Below are 13,975 nucleotides of genomic sequence, written 5' to 3' on the forward strand. Positions count from 1 at the left end.
TCGGTGCGCACCCAGGATCCGAACCCACGAACCCTCGGGCCACTGCAGTGGAACGTGCATACTTAACTGCTACACCACCCGGCTGGCCTCTACAGATGACTATTTTAGATACTACTGTTCTAAAACTTCTAATAATTTCATTTTCCTTTGTAAATGCTTACCTTATGAAGGGCGAGAAGAGAGAGAAAGTATTTCGATCTCTTACCTTTTAGTAATTTAACCAGTCACTATTTGGTTTTTTGGTTAATTCCCACTTCTAAATTTAGTTAATTATGTGGTGTTTCTTTGCAGCAGTGTGACAGTTTCCACTTGACTGAGGAGAAACTTATTTCCATGTTAGCATTGTAATAATCACTCAGAAATCACTATAGCATCTAATTTTTCTGCTTTTACAATGAGTTTCAGAGCAATTTCTTACACCTGTAACATTTGATGAACAGTGTTTTGAATCCACAACCAGAGGATAATGCCAATAAACTGAGTCAAAATATTATACGAATACTTTAATGCAAAATGCTTAACACTTAAAATTAGCAAAGCTTCATTTAAATTAAAACTCCGTTTAACTAAAGATGGTTAACCCCAAGAATTGTACAGTAGTTGATTTCTGCTATAGAATGCCAGTCCTAATGCAACACAGTAAGAACTGCATCACTAGCTGTCATTTCCTCCACTGCTCTTCTGAACCCTAAGGGGTAGGGGAGAGGGTTCTCAGACACAAAACAAAATACAACTCAAACTGTGCAGTGATTCCTAAAAGTTATAAACCCATTTTGACTAAGCTGTCCAACCAAACAGCTAGGGAATAACTGCAGGTATTGTTCCAGCGCTGAGAAGAGGTTTTGTTTTTATAGCTTGGGAGAAGTTCTGTACTAGGTGAGAAGTCACAGTTGAAGGATGCATGTTTTGTAAATAGCTACTACATATACACATTTAGTGTCTGTAAACACTAGAAATATACATTAGACAGAGTACCCTTACCAGTCGGGTACAGTTTAAAAAAGAAGATGAGGTAACATGAATCTCAAAGTCCACAGGAATCCTGCCTGAAGAGTTTGAACAGCTGCCAGTAATTCACTTCCAATGTGCAGGGGTTAAGGCGTCTCTGGGACCCTTAGGGTTTGCCAAAACTAGATTCACTGGCTTTCAGCATAGCAACTGCATCTTTCACTGCATGGAAGATAACATTCTTCACCTAGAAGAATGAGAGAAAATACAGTCTGTTTACCGTTAAATCTAAAATCTGTCACTGAGAATAAAGTTTCCCCCACCAATTTGATTACCATTCTCTCAGGATTTAACACTCAATATTCATCATGAAATGTCAATACTTGAAAGCCCCCTGGGCTCCTTTAGGTCAGTATTTCAGACACATTTTAAACCCACGCCTCCTTTGAAGAACTTATAAAAGCTCATTTTATCCCTTCCATAGGCTTTGATGCCACAAGGCCCTGCCCCTGGTGAATGTAGAAAGAGGCAAGTCCCAGAGTACAGTTTCATTTTTCAGAGTTTATATATTCCTCTAGTTTTCCAAACACGAAACTGTATGTTACATAATTCACTAGTGAAAACCTCTAAAAAACCCACCCTCTCAGATCCTCTTTGGATCCAAGAGATTCTGTTCTGCTCTACCCAAGGTTGAGAACATTACAGCACTAAAGGTCTTTGTTCAAGACCTCTGCCTGGCAGCTTAGCCAGGATCAGAAGTCAGATCTATTCATTTTCAATAGTAAAGCCTTTCTCTTTGAGCACAGTCCCTCACAGAGTCTAAAGGATATCAAACCAAGGTGGAATTTCCTCTGTATTTGTTCCTCCTTTGCCTAAGTAGACAGTGGAACTAGACATAAAGTCAGTTCATCAACTCATTATACCAAGTGTGATATGGCCAAGTTCACTGACTCTCAGTAATAGACCATGAAGCCAGAGTCAGAAAATATCAGGAATCAGTGCTAATTTTACCTGTAGTTTATCTTCATGATTGGTATGAGTCTGTGACAGATAACGGAATTCCTGAGTAAGCCAGAAGCAGTGTTTAACGTGCTCTGGAGAAACAAAATCTTCAGCCACTTTGATACAGCTATATAAGTTATGAACCTGGAAAACACCAAGCCACATCAGTAACACACACGAAAGTTCACAGTGTAAAAAGAATAAAGAATAAAGTAACTGTTCTTGCCTGATGTGGAGCTCCTGCTGGGATAAATACTACATCCCCAAGAAACTGTACAATAGCCCAGCCTTGAACTCCATACTCTTGATGAAGACGCTTTCTTAATGATCGGTCTAAATACCAGCTCTGATCATGAATGGGATCATGGTCTGCTGGGTTTTCTTGACCTTGCTCTTCTGATACCTAGAATACATTAAAAATATGAAACTGAGCAACATGCTGAGGCTCAGTGAGGGCATTTCCCTCCGCGAACAATGTGGGCAGTCAGTAAAATCTCAGACCTTCTTCAACATGTGCTCCTGTTGGCAGAAAGAGCCAAGTATACTCAAAGCCATTAACTGAATGAACTAACAGAAGACTAAAAGAAAATGCGGTTCCCTTCTGTCATTTCCTATAAATTGTGACTGGCAATCCGCATAGTTTTGTCAGTACTGTATTTGGTCAATATTTTGGTCTGGACTTTTAAATGTAAATAGGCTCAAGCTCCTTAGGAATATATTTGCTGTACTGCAGTTACTAAAAACCTGTTTTCACTTAACAATCTGAATTACAAAATAGTCCCACAGATAGCTGTAGATTAAACTTGTTTATTCTAGACCCTGCATCTGGCAGCACAGACTCAGGGTGACACTATCAAAAAAATAATATGTGACTAGCAGGTTTTCTGGAAGAGTCAAACGGTCCTTAGCCAGAAACATCTTGATTCACACAAATGTTGATTAAGGACCTACTTGGTAGCAGGCAACAGGCTAGGAGTGTTCATATCTATTTCTCACAAACAACTGAAGATTATCAGCCACAAACAGCTGGGCTGCAACCAGCAGCCTCAGTGGTGAACAGGTTAAAAGCTGAATATGCCCATCTTTCCAGTTATCTAGAACTTCCACACAGAGCCCTTGATGAACAACCTGCCAATTACTGGAAACTTGGCATCTTCAAAATTCCTGCATCCCTTTCCGATGAACCTTTACAAGCTAACGGCCACAAGTAGGGCCTTCCTGACCTACTACTAAGTAAGGGTGGACAAAACCAACAGGGACCTTAGTAACTCACACAGAATACAGCCATTAAAGACCAAGGAATGAGACATGAACTTCCGAAGTGCTCTGATTTTCAAGGCAATAAAAACAAATAGGTGGTAAGAGATGATGAGAGGAACTAACCTGAAGGTAGAGCACAAAAATCTCCAAATGCACTAAAATATAAAACACAGACATAAGAAAAAAGACAAGGCCTCCTCTTTTTAGAGTATGAGCCTAATCATTTAGAAATCTTTGTTCCTTAGCAACCAGCTTCAGCCTATCCAATCTGACATGGACAGATTTAACTTCTGAGGTTGTCATTATTCCCCAGTAAGCCAGTCAGTTCTTGACATGTAGTGATTTATAATATTGCTGTTCTCCATGCCTTTCCTCACATGCCAAAGGTAAGGAGCACACCTTTTTAAGGAACTCTCGGATCTTCTCCGTGTCCTTAGCAGCATATATGTGCCAGAGGGCTCCTGGCTTCTCTTTTCCTTCAATAAATCGCTTTATTGTGAGTTCATCAGAATCTCCATCTTGGATGGTCTTAAGGACTTCTGGAGCAAGAGAAAGCAAACATGAGACCACAGTCTTTAGCTCAGAGAGGAAGCCCCACTTTCCTGCTCAGCACCCTACCTTCTTCTTGGTCAGACTGTCCTTTGGGAATTCCCACATAGACCATGACATTAGCTGCATCAGATACATCTAAGTGAAGATTTGTTGTTCCATATTTCCGATCTTCTGGAGTAATTAATCCTGCAAACAGAAAATGTCCTAAATTTACTGAGACAACAAAGGCTGCCATAGCCTTTCCTACTCCCTGGGAAACACCTGGTTACAGAATTTAAAAGCTGCCTCTCTAATCATGTAAAAGTAAGAGAATAATATTTAATACTAAATTTATTTTATTCTTTCAACTGTGAAACAAAACAATCTCTTTAAATATTTAATTATAAAAATAAAAAACCAACTCCTAATACTAGGACTTCTGTTTCTGGTGATAGGCAAAGTAGCTCCCTGACAGACCCTTCCACCTAGAACAACTAAAACTTTTGGATGAAATTATTGAAAAAAAATTTGTTAATGAGTTGATGGGCTGGCAAGAAAAGAAGAAATACTCAAAAGACAAAAATTAGAAAGCAGGACTTGAGAATGGTAAAGCAGACTCCAAAAGCTGAGATTTTCCAAAAGGACATTTGCTCAACCAGATGAGCTCAAACTTTGGTTCTCACAGCCTAGGAGGGTTCTGGGGCAAGACACAAAGCCCAGGGTCCACTCAAGATGGGGAGTCTAATAGAAACCTCCCTCACATAGACATAAAGCTGGGACCTCAAAGAGCTACATACTCAGTATAAGAGGGAACACTGGCCAACATGTTCCTTGCCTCCTCAACTGTAAAAGAAAAGGGGCGAGCCAGAGCACAGGGTCTGCTCATACTCTGAGACTCTAATCTCTGACCCCCAGGAGAAGGCCCACCTTGCTCAGCCATCACCTGAGGCTTGCCAAGCCCCGTGGTCAGTTGGACAGCCCTTCCTGACACAAGGACTCTGCTTCTTGAATGGGCAGCAGAGGGAAGCATGGCTTATGCTAGGCAAGCAGAGGCTGTTTTCTAACTTGCCAGCCCCTGAAAGAGCCCTGTCTTGTTTGGAGGAGGCCAAGGGAAGTCTCTCTTTATTGCTGGGGCCCACAGTTTTAGGAGCAGCTATACACAGGGGAGGGCGCCCCGTAATTTCAACCTGGGACTGTGGCCCTAGACCCCTGCTGTACGTTCCTTTCTTTCCAATTTGCTGAAATATCAACCCAAGGAGTAGGTGAAGCATTACATACTAGGGTGAAACAACAGGATATATGAAATTTCCTTTAAAACGGTAAAAAAAAACATAAAGGGAGGGGATAATGAAACAATTATGGCAAAACATTGTTAGTTGTTGTAACTGAGTGATGAGTATATGGGGACTCACTGTACTAGATTCTCAAGTTTTGAGTGCATTTGGAAAATACTTCTATGACAAAAAAATAAAAAAGTAAAATTTAAGGAAAAAAAGCAATTAACGTGATAGAAGGAAAGTGAATGAACAGTTACATACAACAACATGGATGAATATCCAAAAGTCTGATTTTACTTATATAACACTCAAAAACTGGTTAAAAACTGAAAGAATATTCAGCAGGAATACAAAAATATACGGTAAAATGATAAATGTAAGGGAATGGTAAACACAAACTTCAGGATGGTGTTAACACTGAGGGCAGAAGGAAGGAGATGGGGCTGGGAGAAGAGTGAGGGAGGTGAACAGGTCTCAGCCTCATCAGAGGCTGCCTGCTGGTCTGGCCAGTGCCAACTGAGTAAAAAAAGGATGACGCAAAATGAAATAGGAAACAACACCCACCCAGCCATAAGCTCAAAGTCCATCCAATCCCAGCTACAGGTGATTGCACATTGATAAAACCAACCTCTAAACTGAGGGAGCCAGAACTCAAATGAAACTGAGATTATAAAAACATAATGGTCCCAGGGAAAGGATTCCCAGAAAACAGAAAATCCTGAAACAAAAACCATGGACTTCTATGAAAAGAATTGACACAGTAGGGGTTGCTGGGTGACAGAGCACTGGGGTTGGGGGAAGAGTAAGGGAGACTGGCTCTAGCCTGGAAATCATGAGACCCAAGTCCTAGTCCCAGACCTGCAACTAGCTGTCCCTTGGAGATCCTGAGCAGGTCAATGTCTCTTCTATTGCCCTGAAGTCCTCCTCTCCACTTGTAAAACTAGTAGTGGTGTTGGAGCAGCAAAGAGGTTGACTATATAATCTCTTCAAAGAGCCTTTCACTCTAACTTTGTCCGATTGAGGATTCACAGCTCAATTACCCAACCTTTGAAAAATGACCGCTCTTTAATGATGTTTATGATAAGGTATAAGGTGTTTGAAAATGAACACATTTTCAACCCCTGACTGCTTACTGTGAATGGGAACAATTTTGTCATACGAAAAGCTGTTATAGAGTAACACTGCCATCTATCTATTGGTGTCTAAGGGGAAAAGATCTACTGCTAAGCTATTTAAACCAAGCAGATAATTTATTTTGAACACTTCTCAGATAACCACTTCTACTCTACAAAGCTTCATGATTTCTATAAAACATGGATAATCACTACGCAACACTGCACCATTTACCTTAGTGGAAAAATGCTTTCATTTACATAAGTTCATTGTAAATCCCCACTGTCAACAGAGTACACCCTGAGATCCTGACCATCCACCTGCTTTGAAGGGCTGGAGGGAAGGGAACTCAGCTAGGGAACATGCTACAGACCCACAGCATATGCAGGGCTCTAAACTGAGACCTGAAAAGCAAAGAGAACAGACAAGGGGACTTCTGCCTGCCATGTCCTCTCTCCCACAGACCATTTCTCATCCTCCACTGGCAGAACTATCTTGGGCAACTAGACTGTGGGAGCTTCCCAACATTAACTCCCCTCTCGGAATGCTCCTTGATCCCACTCCAGGTGGTTCCCTGGGCTGACTCCACCATAACAGAAGACCTGTGGGGCTGAAGTCCATGCCTTCCCTCCTCCCCGCCCCCAACAGTCTCCAGAGAACACAGCAAAGACACCAAAAGACTCTGTCCTTTCTTCAGGACGGTTGCCATCCTGAGGTCTGAGAGATTGGAGTTGGGAGTAATTATGGGAGGAAGAAATAAAATCAAAGAAGTAATTTCTGAAAGGACTGGAAAAACAGGGGCCAAATAGTATAAAAGACTAAATCAAACTCACTGAATGATCCAAACAACTGAAACTTCATTCAACATCAATTGGTAAACAATTCCTTCAAGATGGCCAACTCTAATGGAGACCTAAATAAAGACCCTACCTAGAACTGCTCAATGTCACAGTAATAATGATGCAAGAAGACTCTGGTAACTGTAGGAACAAATCTCTATCCCGAGCGATCATCCTTGTTGGATAGTCTACTCAGTCATGTTCAAACAATAAAAATCCAGTTCAAAGGGTGCTTTTAATACTAACTTAACTTACTACTACCCACGAACACAGAATACTGAATTTTAGTGTAGCAGATGTTAAAACAGTTGAAATGCCAGCAGATTGACCTAAATATCGAGCAACATTAAATGATTTAATAAAATTACATTCATTCAATGATGTGCCATGTAACCATTAAAAATTATCACACTAAAAATTATCAAGCATCACGAAAGATTTTACAATATAATAGTCGGTGTAGAAAAGAGAAAAATTAAAAATTGCACACGTTCTACAACTGCAACTATGAAAAGGAAATACACATACACGTGGCCAAGGGATGAAAGGAAATATGCAAAAACAAAGCCTATTGCTGTGTAAAGTTAGGATTATGGATATTTTCCACTTTTCTCTCCCCAAAAATCAATTTTCCAAACATTTTGACTTGATTTCCATTATAATTTTTTCAAGTTTGCCATTTCTTTCTTACCGTAAGCATTATACATCTTGGGACCCAGATCTGGCCTAACAAAGTAGTTTGGCAGTCTAGAGGCCAAGTTCAGTTTGCCATCTCTCCTCGTGTACTCAGGCAGTGGAATGTTGGCCATCAGATCATCAAACCTAGGATAGAGAACCAAGAATTTGCAAAATAAGCTTGCCTTTCTATCCACCATCGTATGATTTGTTTTGTTCCTTCTACACCAAAAGGAAGAAACAAAAATATCTGTGCTTGTGAAGATAGAGAAAACTATCATTAACAATATTCAAGATTAGAATTATAGTATTTATGAACAAAGAATTCTTCTTTCTCTCCTACAGCACACATATGTATCAAATGATCTGGAATATTTCAGACAAAAGATTTGAGCAACAAATTCCTGTTAATAAGAAGTGACACTCAGCAATATGTTATTCATTAGTTCTGAGGATCCTTTTCAAAGTTCAAGCTCAAATTAGGAAGATGGATCTACCAATTCAGCTGTCTTATTGTCCAATGCAATGACATTACTATATTACAGTGAACCCTGACACGTCTGATCCCACTACTGCCCCCAAATTGGTGCTTGCTCAGCTGAATCGGGCTCTTCTCCGGCAGAACACTACAGTGGAAACGTGTGGAGCTCTCATTAGTTAGCCAGATCTAAAAGTCAGTAATTATGTCTTCATCTCATTTAGAAATAGACATTGCAAAAGGTTACAGACGAGAAATGAAAAATCAGCACCAGTAAAACTATGAGAACTTTCATATTTCCCTGAAAACTATTTTCTCACCACCTCAAAAAGAATTTATCCTACTTAGTCAAGGACAGAATCATTTCTCCCCCTGTCTATAATCATACCTGGAAGGCATCATATCTCTAAAATCTTCTCCTGGTGGCCAGTCCTTAAGTTTCAACACCATCGGTTCTTTTTCATTTTTCAAGCGGTCTGAAAGGTAACCAGAATTACTGACTTGTTACTATTCATAACTCAGAAATAGACCAAAATAAATGGCAAATGAGCATTTTATGCCTTTACAATGCAAATAAAATTTATTTTATCTCTGCCAATTCTTCATAACCTGATACGTTTAGTATATAAATATTTTTCTTTAATATTCCCCTCCTGCTCATTGCCATCCAATTTATTTCTACAGTGCCAAGAAAACTCCATTTGCACCCAGGAGGCAGCAAGTGTAGCAAAATAAACATCACCAACTAATTTGTATTAGGGCCCTGTCTTTTCTAGATGCTTATTAAACTGCTACTTGTTTTCTGAGATTTCAGCCACTCCCTTTTGCCCATTACACATAGGTGGTGTTTTGACAGCTGTCCCTCAGATCCAGTCTCCTCCTCCTATACAGTGTTCTGGAAGAAGTGAGCAGCTCCCAACTAACAAACAGCAATGCACTTAACAATCAAAGGCCATAGATGTTTAGTAAATCCAGTTTTCTGAGGCCAGCATGAAACAGAAATGACTTGTTTTGCTCAGAAAGACTGAAACTACCTGATGTTCTGTCCAAAGACAATCAGCTCTAACAGGACACCCTCTCCCACCTCTGTCTTCTGGAAGATACATATACGGTTTACTCAGAACTATTTTCTTGTAACAGAACTATTATCCTGTTGCAGGTAATGCCAAGGAACCAAGGAGCTCTAACTGAAAAAGATATGTTGATAACTGTGATTCACAGCAATAACTATCATTTCATTTCTTGCTGTGTTCCAGTCTCTGCTAAGTGTTTTAACCATTTAATCCTTACAACTAAACTGAATATCCCAATGAGATTAGGCACTATTTAATATTCCCAGTTTTGAATGAGGAATTGACAAATGCACAAGGTCATCCAGCTATTAAGTGATAGAATTGAAACTGGAACCCAGGATTGACTTCAGACCTTGTACTTTTTTTGTGTGTGAGAGAGACCAGCCCTAAGCTAACATCCGATGCTGATCCTCCTCTTTTTTGCCGAGGAAGATTGGCCCTTAGCTAACCTCTGTGGCCATCTTCCTCTACTTTATATGGGACGCCTCCACAGTATGGCTTGACAAGCAGTGCGTCGGTGCGCGCCCGGGCTCCGAACCTGCGAACTCTGGGCTGCCGAAGCAGAGCGCAGGCACTTACCCGCTTGCGCCACCAGGCCAGCCCCCAGACCTTGCACTTTTGAGGACTAACATTTGTATGTTTTATAATCAACCAAGTACTGTCCCATAACCTAGTTTAAATAGGTGCATGCTCCAGGAGGCAACAAAGACAGGAAAATACAGAATACAGTGTTCAGAATATCAGCAGCACTGCAGTGTGGGTGGTGTGCTGGGGGTGTGTGCAGCAGAATCATCAGCATGGAAAAGGCAAGCTGTGGTTGACTCTCAGCTGCCTTCACCGTCTATAGGCATGAGGCAGTTTGAGCCCCAGAAAAATTAAATTACCAAGCTCATATATACAGCAAGTACATACAAGAGTCAGGATTTGAACCTAGGCCTAACTGGAAAGCATACTGTGGTAGCTGTGCCACCAGATCCCCTTCAAAGGGCCTGCTGCTCAGACAGCTGCAGAGAGCTGCCTTGCCAGGTCATACCCTTCCCAGGGCACCAGTATCTCGAGACTGAGGAAGGTAGTGGGATAAGGGCCCTGACATTTCCCACGTCAGCCCAATTTGGGACAATGAGGGGGCAATACTTGCTCCACAACTCTCTGCCAGACTAGCTGAGGCTTTGTTGGGTCTGCATTGCAGCTGACTCCTTTTCATGCCCAATCCTGCTTCCTCCTCCTCCATTTCACAGATGTTGATCCCTAGGAAAACATCTTACGTCTGAAACTCCATTACACATTATATAAGAGTTAGTTATAACTTTGTTGAAAGTATGGGCCATAACCTGTAAATATGGGTAACAGGATATAAGGAAGCAGGAGATAAAAGGTGAAAGTATGTCTAAAAACAATGAAAGTGATGAATGAGTAAACTTGAACTATTGAGAGTCTAAAGAATGAACTGGCCAAACCCTCCAATGGGGATGGGGGCATGGTGACAGGAGTCTGTGCTGATGTGAATTCCCAGGGCCCAGGATGGACTTGATATTCTTGGAAACAGTTTACTGACTGGCCAATCCACAGAAAGGGCCAAACCTCAGCACCAGACACACAAGCCTTCTTACTGCCACAATCCCCCCTCCCCCAGAGAAGTAGGCAGTGACCAGTATACCTTGTGTTAAATAAATTCATATTCTCTGGCATCTTCAGGTCTACTTACCTTGTTAAACAGTAATTAAAATTAAAAAAAATAAATAAATAAAACGGACATAGGAAGGTGAGACACACACAAAGCCACTAGCCTTGAGTCACAAGCCCTGGCTCTGTGCCCCTCTCACCCCAGGCTCAAGTGGAAACAGAAAACTTCTGTCACAGGAGGACATGGAGCCACCTGAAGAACAGACGACCAAAACCTCACCTCTCTAAGGAACTACAAAGTGAATTTGCCTCAGTTCAAAAGCATAAACTTGGGCTGGCCCCGTGGCTTAGCGGTTAAGTGTGCGCGCTCCGCTGCTGGCGGCCCGGGTTCGGATCCTGGGCGCGCACGGACGCACCGCTTCTCCGGCCATGCTGAGGCCGCGTCCCACGTGCAGCAACTAGAAGGATGTGCAGCTATGACATACAACTATGTATTGGGGCTTTGGGGGGAAATAAAATAAAAATTAAAAAAAAAAAAAAAATCAAAAGCATAAACTTTGTAAAAGAAAAAAAAAGAGGGGGAACAGGAGATAAGACACTAATTTTAACTTCTAAAATCATGGAAAATGCTGTTGATGCCAGTGAAGGGCTTCAGACTCCTGCTATTTCCACGCCCCCGTCTTTCACATCCTCAACCCCCTTAAAAAGTCTTAAAATACATACTCGGAACATCTTCAAATCCATCCCAGAAGTCTCCTACTGTGGCTCCTGTGATGATTTCATTGGTCCTACAATTAACCAGGTCGACTTCCTGATTTCCAAATTCTTTTCTGAAGGATTCAGGTTTCCAAAGTTCAGTGTTCAATTTATGATGCACTCCCGATACCATCACTGGCTAGAAAAAGAGAATGAAGACTTTAGTTTGAACTCCCCCAGCTCTGTCCCCATAACTGCAGCAGCCCCTCTCAAACAGCTGCTGGTTTGTTTCTCTGTGGCTGGCCTCAGTCTCAGATCCCAAAGTGACAGTATAGTCCTCTGAGCTCCCACAGCATTTCTTGTCTTCACCACTCATCTGCTACACATACCCCTTGCTCTCAAACTACATTAGTAAGCTTCTAGGAGCAAGGATCACATGTTCTGACTCAGATCCCATTACTCACAGAATCCCAACACCAAGGCTCAGGGCCAAGCAGGGAATGTGAAGGAGAGACAGAGGTGGTACAAGTGTCCTATCCAAAGAGAGTGCTGCCACTGACACCCAGCCTGTTGTTGCCAGGCAGGAATAAGGCCCTGAGGTTGCCAAGTCTTTCGGTTATCCAAGACAAGCCAGAAATCCTGATCTTTATGTGAAATAGCCTGACTAAAATACTGGCAATGAGTTTTTTTTTAACATTATGTAATCCAAACAAAACATGCTGGTAGACTGCATTCAGTCTGTCATCACGAGCAATTATTAGTTAGCACACAGAGCTGAAAAAAATTTTTTTTAGAATTTTTTTTTGGTTAAATATAGACATTTTTCTATTTGGCAATTGCTCACATCCTGTTCCTTTAGTGAGGACTCCATTTGGCCCAGAAGAGAAGCCAAAGCTCCATAAACAAAAAACCAAAACAAGAAAGCAGAGGAGCAGGTCTAAAAAGTCAAGTATCTCCTAAACTATCAACCAAAACTTAAGATGGAACAACAGTGCCCTTTAAAGCAGGCCCCCTGGGAGACTACACACCAATTCTAAGATGACACCACACGGCTCTGGCCCACCTAAAAGTGCCTTCAGCACAAGGTTTTTAACCCATGGAAGAAGGACACATGATTTTTATCATATTTTGTCTAATCCGTCAAACCCCATCAGCCTCTTAGTCATACTTCCACTTTTCCAGTTGAGGTGTATCACGTAAGAATCATTGAACCCATAATGCTCTCATCAAAAATCCAGCGAGGGCTGGTTGGAAGCAACCAAAATCTCATTGGAAAAGACAGCTCAGGAATGTCTGAAAAATAAGACTCACAGCCACACTCTAATACTCACCCTAAATCATAAAGTACAAATATAGGAGATAAAGTATATACCATTTATACTTGAGGGGGGAAAAAAGGTGGAGTGGGTCGTCAGAAGTCTGCCAAAAGAACTGAGAAGGGGGATCTGAACTGGTTGGGGAGCAGGAGCCTCTCTCACCTGTCCTTGTTTCCAGCACTCCCTAAACACATTCCAGTTGCTCTTGTTGTTAGGATCTTGCAGGCAGAGCAAGCGATTATCACACAGCCAATAGTGAGGAGTGTCAAAGCCCAGAATGCTGGGCTTGATCGTCAGTCCTTGAGGCCTCTTAGATAAATCAGAGGAAGTCTTATTTTGCACCAAAGAAGCAAAGATGTCATCAAGGATTTTTGGCGTATTCTTGAGTCCATTTTCTGTCTGAATTTGAGAAAGTACATAAGTCTTAAATATGTCAGTCCCTACCATCAAAAAACCCATTCCTAAATGGTAGGATGAGTACATATTACACATCCAGAAAAGAGTCCAAGCCATGACCCTCAGACAAAGAGGTTAAGTCCCATTCCTCCACTTGACATCACAACTCATAGAAAGTGGGTACAGGAGAAAGTGTAACAGGAGAAAATGGCCTAGCCCAGTACTGTAACCCTGAGAAGTCCACCTGCCAATGACACAGCCTTCTGTACCCATGAAGGAAAGCATGGGATTCACATCCTTCTTTCCACTTTCTGTTTCAATTTCTCTGGTCTCTTCCTGTTCTGACTATTCATCTACAAGGTGGAGTACAAACAATAAAACAAATGCATACCTTTCCTGTAGAGGAATTCAAGAGATTTCGGAGAAAACCAGAATTGTTGTTGCTTACAGGTGTCAAAATTGTGCTGTTAAAGGTGTGGAGGACTGTGCTAGATTTGCTCAAAGGGGGGAGGGGTGGAAGGCATTTAATTTCATTCTTTAAAATTGGCATCGTTGGTTGTTTTTCTAAAAAACGAAAAACAAAAACATCCAGATGGAAAAGCGCTCTGAAAGGCAAATCCCTTACTAGTCTTCTATTAACAGAATTACTTTGGAACTTGGTTTTCATTTACTGGAACCAAAAAACTTGAGAGGACAAATATTGACTTAGACAAGGACTTCCAACTGGTATTAAAACAGTAAATATCCA

The 13,975-nt window shown here is 41.4% G+C and overlaps 1 protein-coding gene across 4 annotated transcripts in view; it reads right to left on the reverse strand.

The window, feature by feature from the left end:
* Nucleotides 1-488: 488 nt before the first annotated feature.
* Nucleotides 489-13,975, reverse strand: part of KDM3A (lysine demethylase 3A) — a 50,887-nt gene continuing 37,400 nt past the window's right edge. For all 4 annotated transcript variants that reach the window (XM_004437232.3, XM_004437233.3, XM_087436466.1 and 1 more), the window contains exons 17-26: nucleotides 13,619-13,791; nucleotides 12,994-13,230; nucleotides 11,543-11,714; nucleotides 8,512-8,599; nucleotides 7,662-7,792; nucleotides 3,829-3,948; nucleotides 3,610-3,749; nucleotides 2,177-2,353; nucleotides 1,960-2,094; nucleotides 489-1,195 (exon numbers count right to left, since the gene is read on the reverse strand). In XM_004437232.3, coding sequence (XP_004437289.1) covers nucleotides 1,115-1,195; nucleotides 1,960-2,094; nucleotides 2,177-2,353; nucleotides 3,610-3,749; nucleotides 3,829-3,948; nucleotides 7,662-7,792; nucleotides 8,512-8,599; nucleotides 11,543-11,714; nucleotides 12,994-13,230; nucleotides 13,619-13,791 — 1,454 coding nt within the window. In that variant the 3' untranslated portion in view covers nucleotides 489-1,114. The remainder of the gene's footprint in view (nucleotides 1,196-1,959; nucleotides 2,095-2,176; nucleotides 2,354-3,609; nucleotides 3,750-3,828; nucleotides 3,949-7,661; nucleotides 7,793-8,511; nucleotides 8,600-11,542; nucleotides 11,715-12,993; nucleotides 13,231-13,618; nucleotides 13,792-13,975) is intronic.

Source organism: Ceratotherium simum, chromosome 11 (assembly GCF_057802395.1).
Source record: "Ceratotherium simum simum isolate JZ-2026a chromosome 11, ASM5780239v1, whole genome shotgun sequence".
NCBI classification, from domain to species: Eukaryota; Metazoa; Chordata; class Mammalia; order Perissodactyla; family Rhinocerotidae; genus Ceratotherium; species Ceratotherium simum.